The following is a 23,686-nucleotide window of genomic DNA, read 5'->3' on the forward strand; positions in this document are numbered from 1 at the left end:
ATGGCACGCCTCCTCTAAACAACTAGGTGGGAAGGCTCGTGGCAAGAACACGCGATCCTCTGGCAGCCGCCTTGGACGCGCTGGTGGTGCCTTGGAATCAGTATCGCCTGATTTATGCCTTCCCCCCCGATCCAGTTGTTGTCACGGTTCCTTTGCAGGTTGGTCTCGGAACTGAGGTTGGTGGTTCTGGGGGCCCGGACTGGCCGCGCCGGTCTTGATATGCGGACATCATGCAAATGGTCGTTGAGCCTCCCTGGCGGCTCCCCTTACGAGATGATCTGTTGTCTCAGGGGCTGTTCTTCCATCCTGCTTTACAGTCGCTGGCCTTGATGGCGTAACTGTTAAAAGCCAGATCTTGAGAGATTGGGGTCTCTCGTCGGAGGTCACTCCTACCTTGCTTAGAGCTATGGAGGCCTGGTAAGATTTATTATCGTACCTGGAAGCCTTGCTTCGCCTGGTGCGAATCCCGGGGTTTCCATCCTCACTACTTTTCGGTGGCAAGGGTGTTAGCCTTCCTGCAATCTGGTGTGGACCTACGTCTTGCACTGCCCACTGTTGAGGGTCAGTTATCTGCGCTGGCCATTCTTTCCAGCGCCCTTTGGTGTCAAATTCTTTGACCCGCACCTTTATTCAAGGGGTGCGTCATTTGGCCCCCTCGGTGGGCGCCCTTTACCCCTTGGGACTTGAATTTGGTTCTGTCATTTTGCAACGTCCTCCCTTTGAGAACATCCAGGAGATTCCTCTGCTTGCACTGTCACGGAAAGTTGCCTTTCTGGTGGCGATCACATCTGCTTGCAGTGTGTCGGAGTTGGCGGTCCTATCTTGCCACTTCCCCTACCTGGTGGTTCATAGGGATAAGGTGGTCTTGCAACTTCATCAATCCTTCTTTCCGAAGGTGGTGTCTGATGTCCATCTCCATGAGGACATTGTTTTGCTTTCACTGTGTGCGAATTTTACGCATCCTACGGAGTTTTGCCTTGCATTCCTTGGATGTTGTCAGGGCGATCAGGGTTACCTGTCATCTACTGAATCCTTCAGAAGGTCGCATTCTCTTTTTTGCCCTTCCTGAGGGTCTCGGAAGGGTATGGCTGCGTCTGCGGCAACCGTTCCTCTCTGGTTCAGACGGACGATTGTACAGGCTTATTCGCCTAGGGATCAGGTTCCGCCCTTCCCTGTCACGGCGCACTCTTAGGAGCGGAGGGGCGCGTTTTGGGCCTTTCGCCATCAGGCGTCGGTGTCCTGGATGTGCAATGCGGTGACCTGGTCGTCCCTGCACACCTTTACAGAGTTTACTAACTTGATGTTTTTCGGCATCGGCAGATGCCTCTTTTGGCCGCAAAATTCTGTGTGCGGCAGTACTTTAGGGGAGACATGGCATTTTTAGCCTGTCCCCTCCTGTGGGGTTTTTTTTCCCCCTTGGTTATTTTACCTTCCTGGGTTTGTTCGCTCCTGTTGAGCTTTCCTGTTACCCAGTGGGTTACATTTCTGGTTCAGATAAGTTTCCTTTATCTGACCTTGGGTGCTTCGTTACCTTGAGACGGTTGCGTTTCCCACACCTCATGTCTACACTGCTTTGGGACATCCCATTGGTGAAGACTATATGAGGGGCGGTGACTGTTAGAGGACGTAAGAGAAAACTGAATTTTTGTAAAATCTTACCGTAAAGTTCCTTTCTCTGAGTCCTCTGACAGTTGCCGCCCCCGCCCCTCTTTTGGGGTTCATGGACTATCTACTGCTTGCTACCAAACTGAATTGGGAATGAGGCTAGCCGGGGGTATTGGACCAGAGAGACAGCCCCCTGTAGGTGTGTCTATGCAAAGTTTTGTGTTTTTAACCTCCCTGGCGGTATCCCCGAGCGTGACTCGGGGTGGATTTTTTAGACTAGGATCGGTATCCCCGAGTCACGCTCGGGGTAGATGTGCAGAGCGCGCAGCGGTGTTTCTTACCTTCTCCTGGTGATCCAGTGATGATCTCTCATTGCTGTGACCGCCAGCCGAGATCCCCGCCGCTCGTTCGTCGGTGTGATGACTTCCTAGTTCCGTTCCCTGCAGCAGCAATGCTGCATGGGAGCGGAACTGGGAGGGAAATTCAAACGTTGCACAAAACACAAACACATAACACATTTATATTATATATATATATATATATATATATATATATATATATATATATGTGTGTATATATATATATATATATATATATATATTAGGGATGCACCGAATGTTCGGCGGCCGAACGTTATTCGGCCGAAAATAGAAAAAATAGCACTTTCGGTGTTCGGCCGAATAAGTCAAAAGGCCGAATAATTTTGTGCCGAACAATGTCAGCGGCGGTCACTAAATGGCGGCCCGCGCGATGCTTCCGCCCGGACCGCTCCCCTTCCTCATTGCGGCTCCCGGCTCCCTGCTCACACGCTGCCGGTGTCCTGTCCGGCCGCGAGTAGGGGGTGTGACGTCATGCGCGCGTCCCGCCCCCTGCTCCTGACTGCGGCTCCTTCACACTAGGTCCAGCGAGCGTGACACTATGTGCACGCCCCGCCCCCCTGTTCGCGGCTTTTGGCTCCGACCTGGCTGCAGTTCAGGTATGTGGAGCTGAACACATTTGGGGGAGAATACGGTAGCTTCACAAGCATTAGTGTGCAGACTGCCATATGTTGTTGCCACTTGCCATGCTCATTACATTAGAGTGCCCTATAAAGTGCCCCTTAAAAAAAAAAAGAAAAAAAATGTGCCCAACAGAGTGCTCCCTTGACATAAAATGTGGCCATCAGCGTGCCCCTTATTTTATGCTAAGGGGCACTCTGATGAGCATATTTTATGTTAAGGGGCACTCTGATGGGCATATTTTATGTTAAGGGGCACTCTGATGGGCATATTTTATGTTAAGGGGCACGCTAATGGGCATATTTTATGTTAAGAGCAACGTAGACATATGCCGGTTTTCGGTAATTCGATATATCGCGGTATTGCATAGCCACGGTATTGTTATTGTGGCATTTTTAAAATACCGAGTTTCTCTGTCAAGTCTGCCTGACTTGTGAATTGATACATTTCAGTGAGCTGGATGACTCATTCACTCACACAGCTAAGCCTTTCAGCATTAAGTCTCCTAACTATAAACAAAAATGATTACATTGTATCTTTTCCTTCCCTCTGCCAGGGAGAAAGGAAGTTTAACCTCTTAAAGACTGGATCTTTTTCTGACACTTGTTGCTTGCAAGTTAAAATCAGTTTTTTTTTTGCTAGAAAAGTACTTAGAACCCCCAAACATTTTATATATTTTTTTAGCAGAGACCCTACAGAATAAAATGGCGATTGTTGTAATATTTTATGTCACACTGTATTTGCGCAGCAGTCTTTCAAACGCAATGATTAGACTTTAATGAATAAAGAAAAAAAAAAAACGTAACAGTAAAGTTATCCCAATTTTTTTTTTTTGTTACACAGAGAATCGTGATCTTTATTCCAAGCTAAAAAAATCGTGATTCTCATTTTGGCCAGAATCGTGCAGCTCTAATATATATATACACACACATACACACACACGCATAGCAGCCCACATTACATTATTATATAGCCATCAAGCAGTGTCTGGCCTACCTGGTGATGACTGGTCCTGGCGCTCTGATCCGATGGCCTGGTCTTTAAAGGGGCAAATCCTTGCGATCCAGAAGTGGTTAAACCTGCAGGAGGACCGGTGTTTTTATCTATTAATGACTTTACTATTGCTTTAGGCCTGGTTCACATGTATGCGGGTTGGCGGTTCACATGTATGCGGGTTGGCGGCCCACATTTGCACAGGCATAGCAGCCCATTGATTTGAACGGGCTGCTATGCCCTCATTTTCCGCAGAAAAAAGGTGCATGCAGCATTTTTTTAAAATTCAGTGGCCTTGAAATCCATCCTGCTTTTGCACCATGCGACTAACCTGCAGTTCCTGCTCTGGCAAGCTTTCTGCATTTTTTGTATACGTGGGCACGGCATTTAAAAATAAACAGTTTGCGTGTGCAGCAACGGCAGGTAAGTCGCATGGTGCAAAAGAAGGATGGATTTCATGGCCACTGCATTTTTTTAAATTCTGCATGCACCTTTTTTCAGCTGAAAACGCAGGCATAGCAGCTCAAGCCCATTCACATCAATGGGCTGCTATGCCTGTGCAAATGTGGGCCCCCAACCCGCATACATGTGAACCAGGCCTAAAGCAATAGTAAAGTCATTAATAGATAAAAACACCGGTCCTCCTGCAGGTTTAACCAATTAATGACTTTACTATTGCTTTAGGCCTGGTTCACATGTATGCGGGTTGGGGGCCCACATTTGCACAGGCATAGCAGCCCATTGATGTGAATGGGCTTGAGCTGCTATGCCTGCGTTTTCAGCTGAAAAAAGGTGCATGCAGAATTTAAAAAAATGCAGTGGCCATGAAATCCATCCTTCTTTTGCACCATGCGACTTACCTGCTGTTGCTGCACACGCAAACTGTTTTTAAATGCCGTGCCCACGTATACAAAAAATGCAGAAAGCTTGCCAGAGCAGGAACTGCAGGTTAGTCGCATGGTGCAAAAGCAGGATGGATTTCAAGGCCACTGAATTTTAAAAAAATGCTGCATGCACCTTTTTTCTGCGGAAAATGAGGGCATAGCAGCCCGTTCAAATCAATGGGCTGCTATGCCTGTGCAAATGTGGGCCGCCAACCCGCATACATGTGAACCACCAACCCGCATACATGTGAACCAGGCCTAAAGCAATAGTAAAGTCATTTATAAACAACACCTTCAGGTTTAACCACTTCTTGACCACAAGGATTTGCCCTCTTAATGACCAGGCCATCGGATCGGAGCCGAGCGCCAGGACCAGTTATCACCAGTTAGGCCAGACACTGCTTGATGACCTATTTTAGGCCTGGTTCACAGAGTCTGTACTGACTGACTATATAATAATGTGCATAAGTGAACCAAAGCCCCTAAATTCAGCAATGAAATTGAAGTGAGGTGGAAATTTAATAATTTAAATTTAATAGAATACCGTGATAATACCGTATACCGTGGCAAAACCTTAATCAATTAATCGCAGCATGAAAATCTGATACCGTCACAAGCCTAGAGCAACGCTGATTTAAATGTTTTGTTTTGCCCATCAGAGTGCCCCCTAACATAAAATGTGCCCATCAGCGTGCCCCCTAAAAATTGGCAAAATAAATGGAAAAAATGCGAAACACCGCGTTCGGTATTCGGCCAAGCATTTCATTATTATTCGGCTTCGGCTTCGGCCAAGAATTTCATTTCGGTGCATCCCTAATATATATATATATATATATATATGTATATATATGTATATATATATATATATATATATATATATAATATAATTTTATTATATATTATATAATAAAATTATATTATTGATTAGATTAGTTTCAAATTTATCATATCTGGGATGTCTACTAGATGTCTTGTTTTGGTCAGGTTTAGGTCAGTAATTACTAAGAATTGTAGGCCTATAATACATAACGCCAAATTTCCATGAAAAAAATTGTACCGCTTTTGGTACATAATTCCTGACATAATCATACCGCCAGGGAGGTTAACAAAATCTTCTGCCTAGCTTACTCCTGTGGATAAGGGGTCAATACCCATTGGTGAAGGGGCGGCGACTTTTAGAGGACTCAGAGAAAGGAATTTTATGGTAAGATTTTACAAAAATTCCGTTATTAATTACTCACCTATACCTGTGTATCTTCTTTTATTTCCAGAAAATAAAACGCATACAAAATACTGAAAAGCAATGGTTATTCTCCAAAAGGTATGATTATTCTTTACTCACTTTTCACAGAAAAAAATGTGGCCTTTCAAAACCAATATAGCTTTTAAAATACTCATGTTTGGTATATAGTTCTTAGTCAGAATTCTCTTTAGGCAATATTTTATAATTTTTTTTCCCCCCATCTTCCGTAACATGTACTTGTGAAATTAGTTCATGCAGGCTGCCATTTCTGATCCTTTCTTTTAAAAATGCTAGTTGCTTGGCTTTGAGTCTCATCTCGTGGCTGTAGGCTGCATTCCCACTAGTGCGACACCAAAGTCACATGATTTTAAGTACAACTTTTATGCAACTTTACACTCTCTGGCACTCAAGTCACAAGAAAGTTGCATAAAAGTAGTGCAGGAACCTTTTCCAAGTTGCTGTGACTTTAAGTCGCATAGATGGGAACAGGTACCATTGAAATTAATGGGCTGCGACTTGTCATGCGACTTTATATGTTCCAACTCACACTAGTTGGAACAGAGCATAAGTGTTTTCTAAGCCACTTATCCAGAACAAACATACAAATATCTTTGTCTTCACTTTAGAGCGGTTTGTTCTCAATCAGTGACTTAGAAATTACTGAACCTAGAGACAGCCAAGTAGCAATCATTTTCAGAATTATTATTATTATACAGGATTTATATAGCACCAACAGTTTGCTCAGCGCTTTACAGTGTGGGGGAAGACAATACAGTTACAGTACAATTCAATACAGGAGGAATCAGATGGCCGAAGAGGTCAGCAATGGAGTTCTTCATGTTTCTGTCAGTATAGGCTTCTTTTGACTACATCAGTACTGTCATTTTTCACCCCTTTATTACCAGGCCATTTTTCCGCTTTCAGTTCTGTGATACTTTGACTTACAATGACGTGGTCAAGCAACACTACCTGAATTATTTTGTTTAAATCATTTTTTTGAAACATATAGAACTATATTTTGGTAGAATTTAGTAACCACTGGGTTTTTGTTTTTTTAATATATAAAGGAAAGCTAATTCCTTTACTTTCTGTTTTAAAACATAGCAAATAAAGATTCCAGGTCATTAGGAACACCCCTGAAATTACCCTATTTTGCAAAGTAGACACCTAAAGGTGATCTGATTTTTTTTTTCCCACACAATTGTTTAGAAATGAAGAAACATGTTGGCAATAAGGGGGGTTAAAAACATTGTGCTTGATAATGGTGCGTTTGATACATTAAATGTACAGGTCATACACAGAGGGATCAGAAGGGTTAATGCACAGGGCACATACAAGGAAAAGATGGAGATGATAGTGTTAATGTACAGACATGCAAGAGGTGAGGGGTTAATATACAGGTCAGATTAGAGATAGGGTGGGGCTGACATATACTGTAGAGAGGTAAATGACATTAGAGGGGTGTATTTTTTTATGTACTGTACTGTATTGTACTGGTTAATGGCCAGGAAGTATCGTTGCTCTCACACAGCTATTGGTGACCACCTGCCAGTATAGGACATATGGCTGCTAACTGCGGATAGTGTTTACATTCTGTGATTCTGTGATTGGTCACAATGATCGGGTGAGACATAGCTACTCCCATTGGCTCTGAATCATGCCTGTGATCAGCTGCCTCCAATCACAGCATGATCACAGGATTATGTGCATGCAGACACACACAGATCAGTTCCCAGAGGACATACCAATACGTCCTCCGGACCGGGAACAATAGAGGACTAAACTGGGTGTGCATTTACAAGTCAGACAATAATATATTGGCTGTCTATAACCAAGAAAAAATGATGACAGAGACGACTCCAGTTGGTAACACTGTGTAGGCATAACACAGGGAAAAACTATGCAATCAATCAGCCTCCATGGGTGGCAGCAGAGCCAAAGAGTCGCTGGTGAGTTTAAGCACACGTACTGAGCTGTAGTGGTACTGAAAGTAACAGAATAGCTGCCATTTTTTTTCAAAGACCCAACTACAACAAACATGAACTGCTATCCAGCTTGGGGCTGAAATTTAGTGCCAGTGAGATCAAGAATACTGGCTGTAAACTAATGATGTAAAAATAATAAAATGTCAAATAGGTTTTCAGAGGTTCTCAGTGTTGGTTTACTATTATGCAGCGGATCCCAGTGCAAGAGTGGTGGGTGTGCAAACAGGGAGTTAGAAAATAAAAAATGAAAATTAAAAGCAGATCTTGGGGGAGGAGCTACCTTTGAAAACATTGCAACTTATTTGGTCACAGGCATCCAAGAGCTCGATCTGTACCCTGTGTAAAGAAAACAATACAATATTCTTTATCATTGGTACAAACACCAGACTTTCTCCATTCCATATATCCCTTTGCCGATCGTGGATGCTGGCAATGTATTAAAGACATAGGTCAAATTTACTGGTCTTGCTCATTGATCATCCCCTATTGGCGGATGGTTCATTCCCTCCTCCATTCCATCTTTGCATCCTGGATGCCTTTCAATACCAAAACCTTTCTCCTAGGTCTCCTGACTGCTTCGCTAACTGACTCCCTTGAAGCTCATAATTGAATGGGGTATGGGAATTGTGGGATATTTTGGAAACTCCCCTAACCTGACGTTTCTCTAAAAAAATGATGCTGTGTGTAGATGGTTATTTTGGATTTTGTTGGGGTCCTGACACAGGTGGATGTTTTCTTGTTACCCTCTCCACTCTCTCTCTCTTTCTCTTCTTCTTGCCTTTCCGTAATTTGAGCAGCTATTGTCAGACTTAATGTTAACAAATATTATATTTTTCTTTGGGATTAATTTTTCTTAACCATGCTTTTCTGTTGAATGCTCTGCAAGTTGGCACCTTTTTGGCTTTTGTCAAAATATTTGTCTTATACCTTTCTGTTTTTACTATTGCAAACTAACAGAATTGTCAGTTTTAAAAAAATGAAAATTTCCCCCAGCTGCTCCAGTAAATCTCAAATATTCAATTGTATAGCAGCTAACACCCTTGTTGAATGACCAACATCATATAATAAAGTGAAAATAGTATAAATGTGCAGCTCTCCTTCTTAAAACATATAATCATTGGGGGCGTGGCCTGGAGCGGCATGGAGTAGGAAGCTAGTGACTAGAGCTCAGCCGGCTGATTATCCTGTTACCCCTTTCATCCTGCATCCCGGACCTTACTTTTGGCTCCACAGTGTCCTACCTGTGTCCTGACACCCCGGTATCATGTCACCTCCGAAGAAATCCACGGACACCGTGGCGAAGCTTGATAAGTTCCGCCGACTGGAGAAGGACGGTGCTGCCCAAGATGGCGCTGAGGCGGGAGCGGGGGGGAGCGTGGCGACTGCAGACACTACCCGTGTCTTGGATGCAATATCTGTATGCCAGGCTTCCCTTACGGCGAAGATTGAGGAGATCAAGGTCGATATCTCCCTGATCCGCCAAGACCAGCAGAAGCTGCGGGACCGGGTCGGCGAGGCCGAGCATAAAATCAGTGGTGTGGAGGATTCCCTGCCCCCCCTTGCAGCATGTCTCTGATCGCCTCCATCTCCAGGTGAGCCAGCTTTTAGTCAAGCAAGATGACATGGAAAATCGGCTGAGATGATGCAACATCAGGCTGATTGGTCTCCCGGAGGGGGCTGAGGGCAGAGATCCGGCAGATTTTCTGGAACGTCTCCTGACTGATACCTATGGCCGGGAGGCCTTCTACCCCACATTCACTTTGAAATGTGCCCACCGTTTATCGGGGAAACCCCCTCCTCAGGGGGCGCCCCCCGCACCTTTATTGCTAAGATGCTAAACTACAGGGATAGAGACACCATTCTGCGCCTGAACAGGGAAAAGGGCAATATCCCCTTTGGGAATGGGAGGATTGCGATCTTCCCCGATTTTTCGGCCGAAGTGCAGAAGAAACGCAAGACCTTTCTTGAAGCCAAGCGCAGACTCCGCGTCAAGAACATCAAATATGCCATGTTATTTCCTGCCTGTCTGCGGGTTGAGGGGGCAAGAAGAGTACATTTTTTTGATAATCCTGAGGCTGTAATATCCTGGTTGGAACGCCTGGACACTCGGAACTGAACTCTTCTCCTGCATGTTCCTTTCCCTGATGCCTGCAAGTCAATGATTTCTCCACAATATCCTTTCATGCTTATTGTTTTACGGGATGGGGGGGGGGAGGCTTTACACCCCCATTTGACAGGTGGCTGTGGCAACCACTGGCTTGAATGGACATGCCTCACTTGTGTACTCTCCGGCCACCTGTCATCTCTCCGTTTTCTTAACCGGTCTGGAGGAGGACCTTACTGTTCTCCACAGTGACTCGCTTGTCTCCTATGCCTGCATTTTCCCTTCCATGCCTACCTCCTTGTCCCTGTCGTTTCTCCGCCTTCTCCTTAGATGACTCAGGGTACACTGCTGGATGCTGCTGTCCGTGACTATGGCCGGCGGGCCCCGGTCTTCTTTTTCCTCTTTTTTTCCTCTCTTCATACATATTTCCCTTTCTTTCTCGTTTTCTCCTTCTCCCTCTTACTCGGTTGGTCTTCTGCCTTTCTGTGGCTTCTGGGGGTTCTTCCCCCCCCCTTCTCTTCTCCTCTCCTCATCTATGTGTTTCTTTCTGGCTCTCTAGCTTTTTCCTACGCTTGTGTCTTGCTACCCAGCGAAGTTTCGCCTGCAAGCTCTGTGACTGACAGAGCTGCGCACCAACCACCCCTCCACTGTCTGTGTGGTCAGTGGGGGCCTATGCTTAGTTTGTTGTTTTTCTGGGCCAGATGCCGGACCTGCTTGTCCCTTTTTTTTCTTGTACTGTTTTTATTTTTCTATGTTTTGCAGGTCCAGTCTTTGCTGTGGTTGGATTTGGGAATGGTATGCCCGCACGTGTTTGGGTTGGTGCAGGGCGGGGTGGGGGGTGTCATTTTCTTTATTGTTCACATTTGATCTATATCTGTGGGAATGTATATCGATTATTCTGTTATGTTTTTCACGTTTACTTGCATTATCTCAGGAACAGCTGTATGCCTGCCTGACCGAGGCTACTTCCTTAACACACTTTATGAGTTTTCTTCTTCTGGGTCGAACGGAACCCCCGAGGCTCCTATACTACTTATCTCCCCTAGAACTTGATGGCCCAACTTAAATTTCTGACCTGGAACGTCCGGGGATTGGGCGATAGAATTAAACGCTCTGCAGTGTTTACCTATCTCAAGGGTCAGCGTGCGGATGTGGTGGTGCTGGTGGATACCCATCTGGAGGGCCGTCTCCAGATGGCGCTTCGGCGCCCGTGGTTCGGCTGGACGTTCCATTCCATGTTTACTTCCCATTCCCGTGGAGTGGCGGTATTGGTGGCCAAATCGGTGCAGTTTGAGCTTCGGGGATCCCTAGTAGACCCTCAGGGTAGATATGTATTTCTCTCTGTGCTGCTATGTGGGGAGCCCTTCCTACTCATGGCGTTTTATGTGCCCCCCCCTTTTTCGTCCACTGTCCTCACAGAAGGTCTAGACTTTATGTTGTCGAACCCCCACATTCCAGTGATCTGGTTGGGCGACTTCAATAATACCTTGAACCCCTCCCTAGATAGACTACACACGACAGCTCCGCCTTCCCCTTTACCCACCTCGACTAGATTTGCTAGACTGTTGACGGAATTTAACCTGTTTGACTCCTGGAGAGCTAAGTACCCTGACAGACAAGCCTATTCCTGCTACTCATCTGCTCGTCAATCCATGTCTCGTATAGACTTTATTTTGGTCTCCACCTCCCTCCTCCCACGCCTGGTAGATGCTGGATTTTCGGCTCGTGGGTTTTCGGATCACTGTCCCTATTGGGTGCAGATTGGCTTTGGCCGCGGCCGTCCCCTCCCAGCGTGGAGGCTCAACCCTCATTGGCTTGGGCTTCTTCCGGTGGAGGCGGATGTGGCGTCGGTTTGGCTACAGTTTTTCATGGACAATGACCACTCTGCTTCCTCGTCAGTGGTCTGGGAAACGTTTAAGCTCCATGTCCGGTCCCATTTATCGAACAAACTTAAGTCTGACTCTTTGGAGAGCTATCACAGTGCCCTGCGCAATCTGTCCACGGCGGAGAAGGCCTTCCAGGCGGCCCCTACGCCGGAGGGAGCTGCACAGCTCAAACTAGTCACTAGAGTGGTAGCACAGTTGGAATATGACAGGGCCCGCAGGAAGCTGTTTTTCCAAAGACAGAAATTGTTCGAACATGGGGATCGAGTGGGTAAGCTTCTGGCTTATTTGGTACAGTGTGAGGATAGACCCCCTGTGGTGATTCGCTTGCGCTCCACGCAGGGAACCCTAGTTACTGACCCTAAACTGGTGGTGGACTCCTTCCGGGTGTTTTTTCAAGATCTCTACACTTCTACGGCCCCGGCGGATGATTCTCTTATGGGCGCCTTTTTGGCCTCGTGACCTTTCCTCGGTTGACGGCCGAGCAGGTGGAGTCTTTGGAAGCCCCACTCAAGGTGGAGGAAATCACGGAGGCCATAGCGCAGTTCTCGAGAGCTTAGTCACCCGGCCTAGATGGCCTCCCGATAGAATTCTATTCTATGTATGTTGAAGACCTAGCCCCACACCTGCTAGCGTTATTTGAGGATCTTTTTGAGACCTTTACCTTACCTCCGTCCATGAGGGAGGCTCTGGTGGTTCTGAGGGTAAAGGTGATGGACTGGCCAAGCATGTCTCCAGACCTAAACCCTATTGAGCATCTGTGGGGCATCCTCAAATTGAAGGTGGAGGAGCACAAGCTCCGTGATGTCATCATGGAGGATTGGAAGATGACTCCAGTGGCAACCTGTGAAAACATAAAGCAAAATCTACAATGGAATGGTTCACAAATAAACATATCCAGGAGTTAGAATGGCCAAGTCAAAGTCCAGACCTGAATCCAATCGAGAATCTGTGGAAAGAACTGAAAACTGCTGTTCACAAACACTCTCCATCCAACCTCACTGAGCTCGAGCTGTTTTGCAAGGAGGAATGGGCAAAAATTTTAGTCTCTCGATGTGCAAAACTGATAGAGACATACCCCAAGCGACTTACAGCTGTAATCGCAGCAAAAGGTGGCGCTACAAAGTATTAAATTAAGGGGGCTGAATCATTTTGCAGGCCCAATTTTTCAGTTTTTTATTTGTTAAAAAAGTTTGAAATATCCAATAAATTTCGTTCCACTTCATGATTGTGTCCCACTTGTTGTTGATTCTTCACAAAAAATTACATTTTTATATCTTTATGTTTGAAGCCTGAAATGTGGCAAAAGGTCGCAAAGTTCAAGGGGGCCGAATACTTTCACAAGGCACTGTAACTGTAGTGCATTTCTGCAAAAAGCTCCAAAAAATGCATAGGTGTGAGCCAAGACGTTTAGTAGCAGCAGCATGCTTTTTTTTGTAACACCTGTCAAAGTACAAAAAGAGTAGATAATCGCTACAATAACGGGTTTATTTATACTGTGAAACAGTGAAAGTAATAATATATATTAATTATATCATTTACAGTATATATATATATATAATAAAAAATACATCCAGAAGTAGGATATGTGGGCATTTTAACTAGGAGTCAGACATGAAGCTATATGAAGGGTGGAAGGGAGATAAAAAAAACTTTTATATTAAAGTAGTACTAAAAGCTGAGAATTTTTTTTTTCATGGATACGATCATTTTAAAAATAATGCACAATACTGGTAAAAGTTTACTTTAAATGTACAGTAATTGGAATGTTTTATATTACCTCCAGTCTATCAGCCTCCACCTTCTCTGGGTTCAGATGCTGATCTTCCCTGCACAGTCTTTAAAGTTATGAACTTTTGTAAACAAACATGTTATGCTTACCTGCTCTGTGTAATGGTTTTGCACAGAGCAGCCCTGATTCTCCTTTCTGGGGTCCCCCACCGGCACCTCTGGCTCCTCCTGCCTTCAGAGTGCCCAAATAGTGAGTTGCAAAGTATAGTATAGAGTTCCCCTATAGCAGTGATGGTGAACCTTGGCACCCCAGATGTTTTTTTTAACTATGTTTTCCATGATGCTCAACTATACTGCAGAGCGCATTAGCATAATGGGAAATGTTGTTCCAAAACATCTGGGGTGCCAAGGTTCGCCATCACTGCCCTATAGCAAGGTAAAAAAAACTTCTGCCTTTAGAACCACTCACTTCCTGCTAAGCACTACATGTTTCATGAGGCATTGCTTTTCACACATTCACAAGTTTTCAGGTATCTAATGACATGTATGGACGGTGTACTGAGCTGTATGTGTGCTGCACAGTATTTCCTGATATGTAAACAAATAATGCATTCTTGTATGCAGGCCAACTATTCGGCTGACCTACTAATTGAATATGACAATAGTTGACGACTATTTTCATAGTCGATTAGTTGCTGAATAATCGATTAGTTGTTTCAGTCCTAGTTAATACCAAAAAATAGTCAAATAAATTATACAGTGAAAACCCTCTAATCATGCATATAGTCTGTGTAAAAAAACATTAAAAGCCACACAACACAGTCCATATGAAAGATAGTCCCGGAATAGCAGACAATGCGCATGATTTAAAGATTTTCACTGTATAAATATTTTATGGTATTTATATACTGTATATCAGTGGTCCTCGACCCTGGCCTACAGGGCCCACTAACAGGCCAGATTTGCAAGATAACTGAAATACATCCCAGGTGATATTATTTGCTGCTCAGTGATTGCAGTACTAGTCTGCATCTCCCCAAGGTAATACTTAAAATCTGGCCTGTTAGTGGGCCCTGAGGACCGGAGTTGAGGACCACTGCTGTATATGAGTGATACAATTTATATGAGGGGCTTTTGATCTCATCCATTATTTATTTTACACTTGCATGAAATTATTGGTATGTTTATATAAAATAAGATATTGGGTTATGCAGGTGATACAGTATATGTTTTAGGAAGGGTCGCGGCACATTTTTATTATTTTAATTTTTTTTTTTTTTTTTAAACAGGTAGTTAGGTTTATATTAGGAAGGGTTAGTGTATATTTTGGGGTAGGCGGCATGTTGTGCTCTGCTTTGGGTGCTCTTTACCTGTAGTGCAAACACACTGATGGCACTTAAAGGTAATGTACAAAACTTGACTTGACTTCATGGTTCATTCTTTGGCACTTTTTTGTGAGAGATTCCTACTGACTACATAGAAATTGATTAGAATTAGACCACCTGGCACAGCGCTGTGCCTGAATAATGCACACAATTATTAAAAATGGCTATGCCCCAAGAGAATTCATTACTACATAACAATGGGTACACTGACTGACTGTGCAGCTGTATGTTATTTTGTCAGATTGGTGACTTACTGCTTTTTTTGGATGTGACAGATTTTTATTCAGTTGTCTACATAATGTAAATAATTGAATTATCAGTTAAGTATTGGTTACTTGCTGTTATTTAATAGTGTTATTTATTTTAGTATAATGTTTTACATGACTTTAGTTACTCTAAGCTCCAATGTCTCATCGAGAGCTACTGTACACTCATGTTAGTTGCATGTTTCTTCTTTACAGTGATATTTGTCTACCTTTTTCTCCATAAATAATATTTTTTGTCCTAGTCACTCAGTACCAGTCTACAAATCCAAACTAATCTCATCTCAGCCACCCCATGGCCACAGTTGAGCAGGCCATTATTGCTTCCTATGGACAGGCCAGTATGAATCATTAATAGTAGGCTTCCCAGTAGAATAGTGCATAGTATAATAGCGCAAGCCCATCTTACCTTCCCCTGTTCACATCTACCCCCTGTCTTGACTTTAAGTCATATTTATTTTTTCAATAAGTTAACTTTTTTTTAGTCTCTGTGTTATCATTTAGGCCTGGTTCAAATTAGTGCGATGAGTTTCGAATGCAATTTTGAGGTGCGATTATGCAGTGCAGGTGCTGTGCGTTTTTTGTGCTGTGCTGTGTGAATTGCAATTTTCATACAGTTTCAGTGCTGTGCATTTTTGGATGCAATTTTTTGGCTTGGGATTGCTGCTACTGCTACTACTGTCCTCGACAGGAGGGGAATACTTCAGCAAAAAACGCACCAAAATCGCATAAAAAACACATCTACATGCATTTTCGATACATTTACATTCTATATTCTATATATTGCATTGTATCAAAGTAGTACAGGACCCTTCTCTAAACTCGAAACGCAGTAGTGCTGCATTGATGTGAACAGCCACCATTGAAAACAATGCTATTTCCATTGCCATATAATTCTGTGTTTCTCAAGTCACATCAGGAATCGCATTAGTGTGAACCAGGCTTTAAATGTGCTTTTTTTTGAAGAAAATAACAGTAGCATATTTTTATCTGGGATATGAGTAGTGACTTTGTTGCTGTTGGTAATTTATGAACAAAGTCAAGCCTAACAAGCCCATGACCTTTCATAAGTTATAATGTTTCAGAGTGAGGCCAAATAAAATATTAATAAATTCTCAGCATTTTAATTTCTTCCACCTATAATGGAAGGAAAGAAAAATGCATAATGTATGGCCTGCCTAGGACTTTCCAGAGATTCTTAAAATCAGTCATGACACCTCCTGAGAAACATCTGACAGGCATGCCCTGACACTGTACTTTTAAAAGTGTTCTTGAACAGTGGCTATGGGCCATATGACTTGTGATATAGAAAACGCCTGGGAACAGCTCTCCTCACTTAGTGCTGGGTCCTTCTCTACTAAGGAGGTTAAAGAAGCGACACTCTGTTGTACTATACATTCACTGCCACACTGAACTACAGTACCTGCACTGTTAAAGTGTTTGCACTATGCCATGATAGCATACTATGGTACCTACACTGGAAGAATCACAATTCAAGTCAAAGGAAGAATTTTCATTACACTGGCTATGTAATGTATTATCCTATTATTATGTAATTTACCTGAGAAAAAAAGATTACAAATAAAGAGTCATTCCATGCGTGCAGAGTAAGATTTTTAAGGGCCATGAATGGAAATGTCTTTGCTCTTTATTACCCCAAGCTATTTACAACTGCACACATATTATTGCAGGTTGTCCTTTAATTGTCATTAACATGGTCTGGAATTAACAATATACATTCCTTAGAAACGTCACTCCTGTTTTGTATCCAGGATACAAGAGCATTATAAAAAATAAATTATTTTGTTTGCTTTATGGATGCGGGTAGCTTGTGGCTCCATCTTACATACAAGTGGATATCAGATTTTAGCAAGCAAGGCAGTTTGGAATTATGTAAATTCTTAAATATTACTGTAGCACCCTCCTAGGTAGTTGTTAGGTAAAACATATCTGTGACCCTGTTCTGCTTATCAGGAGGGTCTGATCTACTAGTTTAGCCTGTCACATGTTTCTAGGTGAGATTCACTGGGTCTGAGGGAGTGTCCCCACTGCAGCCAATGAGGGACCTTGTTGGACATTGGAGGAAACCTAGCCAGTGGCACGCTCTGTTTTATGTCAGTTCCAGTGGGAGGGCATTCCTGCAATGCATCCTGGGATTGGAGATAAATAGGAGGGGAGCATGTGACAGGGTGTCTTTGGGCTGCAAGCCAGGTCCCAGGAGGAGGGTGACGGCTGTCTCTCCTCCTTTTGCTGAGGAAAGTGGTCCAGGCAGTTGGCCCAGGGACCGGGGGTTGAGTTGTGCTGCAGAGGATCCAGTGTGCTGACCAAGTGGAGCTGCTGGGCAGGATTCTTTTGGAAAAGAGAGAGTGGACCACTCCAGAGAGGTCAACCACTCCAGAGAGGTCAAGGGGATCAAGGAGCCAGCTAACCCTGGAGTGTTACTGTAAAGGGGGTTCCAAGTTGTATAGCCCTGAAGATTAGGGGTTAAAGGGGGTGCCAGGAAGGGCCCTGATGTTGCTCAGCAGTGTAGTCTACTATTAAAGTCAGCTACCTCAGGAAAGGAGTGCCTTAGAAAGCTAATAGGACTCTTTCAGAGTCAAAGGTGAAATACAGTAAGCGGCCGAGCCGGGACTAGCTCGAACAGAGTTAACCAGCGTCAGTCAGCATTAACCAGCGTCAGTCAGCATTTTTTGTACAGTCCCTGCCTTTTTGTGCACAGTTCCGTTATTGGAGTATCCCACTCATCCCTTCTCCTATCCAAATTACAAATAAAAACACAAAAAACAAAGAAACTGAGCTGGTCCTTGCCTGAGGTAAAAACACTTGGAAACATGTCAGAATGGTCTACTGTTGCTAATGGTAACCCAGGGGAACCCACACACAGCAGCTCCCATGGGAGTAGTGCTACATTACAGTGACAAATTTGTGTGTCACTGAATATTATTTTATTGTATGAGGTGTGTCTAAAAAGTTTGGTGAATGGTCCGACATCTTAACGGTAACATGGGCCAGGTGCACGTGCATGCACATGACTATCCAGAGATATGTCGAGAAGTGCCACCTAGTGTGTAGTACATCTGACTGTCAGGGTAAACCCACTACGGACAGTCGAACGTAGTCAGTGTGAGAGGCAGGGTTACAGTGCAATGGAGCAACGAATGAACATCAAGTTTGGCTACAAACTGGGGAAAACGGCAATGGAGATGCATGAAATGTTGGTGCAAGTGTACTGGAAATGTGTTTACGACTGGTTCAAATGCTTTTGCTATTGGAAAGAAACAGTTTAGAATGAGCCTCGTTTGGGTCATCCGTCGACAAGCAGAACCCCTAGACATAGTCGAGCGAGTGTGACAAATGCTGGCACGAGATCGGCGACTGATTCTATGATTGATGGCAGAGGAATTTGGCATTGGTAAGGACACAGTGCGCACCATTTTGGAAAGATTTGGGTAAGCGGAAGATCTGTTCCCGGTTTGTGCCGCACAAGCTGCCAGACGAACAGAAAGCAAAACAGATAAAAACATCTGGAGATTTCATTACCATGTGTGACCAAGTTCCATCCTTTCTGTGAGACATCTTTACAGGGGATGGAACCTGGTACTACCACTTCGATCTAGAATCGAACCGGTAATCGATGGAATGGCATTCACCCTCTTCCCTGTGATCCAAAAAGTCCAAGGTCAAGACAATGTTGATCGCCTTCTTTGATGTGGCGGAAATCCAAGAATGCTGACAGTTTCCAGAAGCTTTATGAACGTTGCCAAAAGTGTGTTGTGAAGGATGCTGATTATTATGACAGCCAATAAAGGTAATTTGTTTGTAGCTTCTGTTTTTTTGATACCATTCATCAAACTTTTTAGTCACACCTAATATACTTATAGCTGTTTACTAAAGGATGATAAGCCTTTTCAGTATTTGTCTGTTTTTCAAAGCTTTAAATAACTAATTACAAATAAAAAAAACTGCATAACATTTAAATATCTGCATCAGAAGCAGGCTACTGTAACCCATTAGCAAAGCGCAAAAGCAAAGAAACATTTAATTATGCCTATATAAGTTTTATTTCTTAACATTTCTTTTTAACTTGTATTTTACTTTCACTCTTTTTGCACAAACATTTGCTGCATGCCATGTGAAACATAGTCCAAAAGTATCAAGCCTACACCACATTACTACAGTAGTCTAACATCACATTACATCAAGCCTACTAGTGCCTAATGTTTACTCCTACTATAGTGAAATTCACCTAAACATTAGAGAAGTAAGTGATGTGTAAAGTACTTGAGTTATCATACAAATAAAAAAAGATATATCTACCTATATTCTGAAAACAGGGAGAACATGTGTGGTTTGAAATTACTTCTGAAAGCAAAGTGCCCATTGGTGCAGTGGTTAGAGATTCTCACAATGGAGAGACAATGCTTGAAGATGATGATGGCAAGGTAAGTGCTCTGTCTATTCACTCCGTCTGTCTATCTATCCATAGTTAGATTGCATAGCATAGTTTGTGTTCCAAGAAAATTGAACTTGATTTTGGATGAAGTAGTGGGGGAATTTGTCTCCTGCTCATCAAATGAAGGACCATTTTTCTACTGTGCACATAGACAGCAGTGAAATAATTACATAATTTTCAAGCCTTTTCCACTTTACTAAAGGAAAAAAAAAATATTTTTTGTGGTCTTTATCCCAAATGGAGAGGTTCTCATCATTTCCCAACTCAACTTATTTTTTAATCCTTTCCTACTCTATGAGAACCAAAAATGAAAATTGGCCGCAGTTCCACAATAGCATTTGAGAACTGAGCTATGAGCAGTCCTGCACAGGTAGTTGTATATAATTTAACCTCTAGGTTCGAGTTGTGTTGTATAAACTAGCATAAAGTCTGAGTTGCATCGAGTTTTACAAGAATGATAAACCTAAATAAAAGTTTTACATATCTGTCTGAGTGCTGGTTCACACTACCGCGGCACGACTTCGGGGGCGACCTGTGAAGTCGCAAGTCACGTGCACCGCGACTTTGGCGCGACTTGCACGGACTTCACATAATGGAAGTCAATGCAAGTCACTCCGATGTCGCCCCGAAGTAGTACAGGAACTATTTTCTAAGTCGGAGCGACTTGAGTCGCTCCTATTAGAACGGTTCCTGTAGCACAGAATGGATCGCGACTTGTCAGGCTGACCAGTCGCCTGACAAGTCGTGGTAGTGTGAACCTACACTAAGATTCTGTATGGTTGTTTTAAATAAACCACGGGGGTACCAACAGGCCTCATTTTACACAAGTTTGTAATATGATATAACCCCATTATGGGATCAATATATATATATAAATTGTATCCAAAGTTTATTGTTGAATAAATATCATAATTAAATCATTTTGGTATTGATGCTTATAGACATACAAGTACGTGCATACATTTTTAACCCTACCCTCCTAGTCACTCCTACCCAAAATATCACATATAATTACAGCGATGTTAACATGTCATGCTTAATACAACAGGGTAACAGCAATTAAGCAAAAACATTATCTATACAGTTGACAAGAGTTGGGCAGTGTTAAATTCACTATTAGATTTTTTTTTTTCTATGGCTGTCTACGACCCATTGGTTCAATCTCTTTTACCTGTCTACTCACCAGGACTGGTAAAAGTAAAATCGCTCCAACATGGATACCATACAAAAGAGAAAGTTAGTCAATGTTATATAGCGGTTTGTGTCCAAGTTGGGTTATTCCTCATTTCCAGTTTGGTCTCTGAGATAAGAGGTGATTGAATATCTATCCAACATGGACACAGATAGCAATAACAACTCAAAAGAGGTTCTAGTTTTTTCCCACTCTATCCGAAACTTGAAAAACAATTTAGCTGGAGTAGCCCTTTAAGCCAGAAAAATATTGAAAATGCTATTGATATATTGAATATTAGTAAATATAGATTTGTCTGTCTCAGGAACACTGGATCTCTGCCCGAAACATTAACAGCATCCATCCCATGCATCCAAGCTCAGCCCAGGGAGTGGAAGACATGATCAGACTGGGTGACCTTAATGAAGCTGGTATTGTCCACAACCTGCATATCCGATACAAAGAGAAAAAAATATATGTAAGACAACAAGACTTAGAAATACCTGTTTATCTAGAATTACTTGGCAGAGGAAAATAAGGCACCTGCTTGAAGGTGCTGGTTTTTAGAAACAGTACTGTGAATGAGCTGGAAATGATGGAAACTTCTATGTCAAATACAGTAGATTATGCGATGTGCTGTATCCAAAAAGAGGGCTTACGTTGGATGTACAGTATGTAGTACATGCAGATAGTTCCGTAACATGATAATAACTGATCAGCGTTCTAAGGGGTGGTCTTTTTTTTTTTACTCAGATCTTTTTACTCTACTATACAATGCCATAAAAATATACTGTATTGCTGTGGGTCCTTTTCCCTGTCTTTGCATTTTTTGGCATATGAAGGTGCTATATCTCGGGTTAAAAAAATATAGGGACACATCTAATAGGTCATTGATAGCCACTTTTTTTCATTTTATATACATTTAAAAGTAAGGGACAGTGTTCTTGAAGGTTATCTCCGCTACCTGCATTTTTCCTGCAAATATACTGGAGTAGGGTTGGGGTTCTTATTTTCTTTATTTGGGGGGGGGGGGGGGTGAAAATTACTTTGTCAAAATGTAATTACCTATGTTTCAGACATACACTGGTGCTATCTTGGTAGCTGTTAATCCATACGAGGAGCTTCCATTCTACAGCACTGAACAGATCAAAATATACAAGAATCGCCGAATTGGGGAACTTCAACCACACATCTTTGCTTTGGCAGATACCTGTTTCTTCAATATGCAGAAAAATAATAATGACCAGTGCTGTGTCATCAGGTATGCCAGTAATAATCAGTTTGATTCGTGACACTCTAGTTGTTTAGTTCAAATCATCATTACAGTTTAGAATGGAATTAGTTCATTTAAAATCCAGGAATACTATACAACACAGTAATGCTTTACAACTACTGTATACAGTAAACCCCCCTCTATCGCGGGGGTTACATTCTGGACCCACCCGCAAAAAGTGAAAATCCGCGAAATAGAAAAACCCTATTAAAATACACTGTAGGCATGTTTTTTTTTACTGTCACTATACTTTTAAAAGCATTTTAAGGTCTTTAAACACACTTTTAAAACAATAGAAACTCATTTAAACACATAAAAGATACTGAGAGACAAACTGGAAAAAACAAAAATATTCAATTTTCAATGATTTAATTAGTAAAATAACATTACAGAAAAAAACGCAATATACCGGGACCGCAAAAACTGAACCGCGATGGAGCGGGGGTTTACTGTAATCTCATAATGCTTTGGGAAAAGTAGAAGTATATTATAAAGTATGCAGCAGGAGAAGTTGGAGATTTTTCTCTTGTATCAAAGATATGTAAGATGCTTGGGGCTGACACAGCACAACACTTTTAATTAATATCTATATCCATATTTCTTGCGTATTTCTCTAATAACGCTTGTACCTTACATTGCATCAAACCGTCTTATGTGAAACATTGTAGGAAATTTGGTTGGCTAAATGAGCTCTGGTTTAGGTTATTGCCTTCACTTACAGTAGTTGGTTGAACAGATTTTTTTTTTTATTGGCAGAGAGCGATGAGGGTCTTAATATTCCAAACATTTGACAAATAGTTGATACTCAAGGAGACGTGATCCCTCTACATATCCAAAATGGGACCAAAAATGATGATTATCAGAAACATATGTTTTGACGATGATGTTGTTTTTCTTCTTTTTTTTTTTTCAAAAACAGAAAAATAACCTAGTATAAATAGTGACAAATCTGTCATCTTCCTTCATGCCGTGTGAAAGATGATTTCATAGGCAGCCAAACAATGCTTTTATATAGAAGTTGAATAATATGATAGCAGTAAACCTTTTTTTAGGCTTGTTCGTTATTTTGTTTTCAGGAACTTTCTCAGACAATAGCTATTAAAAATCAAGCAATCTACAAATGTAAAAGCTGGTTACATGTACTGGATGTGAACAGTTTTCTACAGATTAATTGTTTGGTCTACACTATTTATTTCAGTGGAGAGTCTGGAGCAGGGAAGACAGAGAGCACAAAGCTAATGCTGCAGTTCTTCGCATTATCAACTGGGCAGCATTCTTGGATAGAGCAGCAAATTCTAGAGGCCAATCCTATCATGGAAGGTAAGCAGACTAAACAGATGCAGAGCAGTAGTCTTAAAGTGATACTATACTAAACACACACTGTTTAATTTACGTTTTTTCCTTCTATTTCTGTATATGGATGATGGCATAGTCATTATTTTAATTAAAGAAAATGTAATTACCTTTTTCCTAATCAATATACAGCTGTCACATGACCCAGCAGGAGGAGCTTTTAGTCCTCTGCTGTCAGTCACATGTACAAAACTAAAACAAAAAAAAAAAAAAAAACAGCCTTTGGGATACGGAGTAAAAAATAAATAATTCAAATAAATAAACTGTTTTAAATCATACATATATACAGTTGCGAAAGTATTCGGCCCCCTTGAACTTTTCGACCTTATGCCACATTTCAGGCTTCAAACAAGATATAAAGC

At 42.3% G+C, this 23,686-nt stretch overlaps 1 protein-coding gene across 1 annotated transcript in view; it reads left to right on the forward strand.

The window, feature by feature from the left end:
- The window catches only part of MYO7B (myosin VIIB), a 545,169-nt gene that overhangs the window by 71,561 nt on the left and 449,922 nt on the right, over positions 1 to 23,686 (forward strand). The window contains exons 2-6 of the mRNA XM_082249873.1: positions 5,752 to 5,801; positions 19,409 to 19,516; positions 21,024 to 21,176; positions 21,775 to 21,959; positions 23,170 to 23,291. Of these exons, the coding sequence (XP_082105999.1) occupies positions 5,784 to 5,801; positions 19,409 to 19,516; positions 21,024 to 21,176; positions 21,775 to 21,959; positions 23,170 to 23,291 (586 nt within the window). The 5' untranslated portion in view covers positions 5,752 to 5,783. The remainder of the gene's footprint in view (positions 1 to 5,751; positions 5,802 to 19,408; positions 19,517 to 21,023; positions 21,177 to 21,774; positions 21,960 to 23,169; positions 23,292 to 23,686) is intronic.

This window comes from Pelophylax lessonae (genome assembly GCF_965119305.1).
Source record: "Pelophylax lessonae genome assembly, chromosome: 3".
NCBI classification, from domain to species: Eukaryota; Metazoa; Chordata; class Amphibia; order Anura; family Ranidae; genus Pelophylax; species Pelophylax lessonae.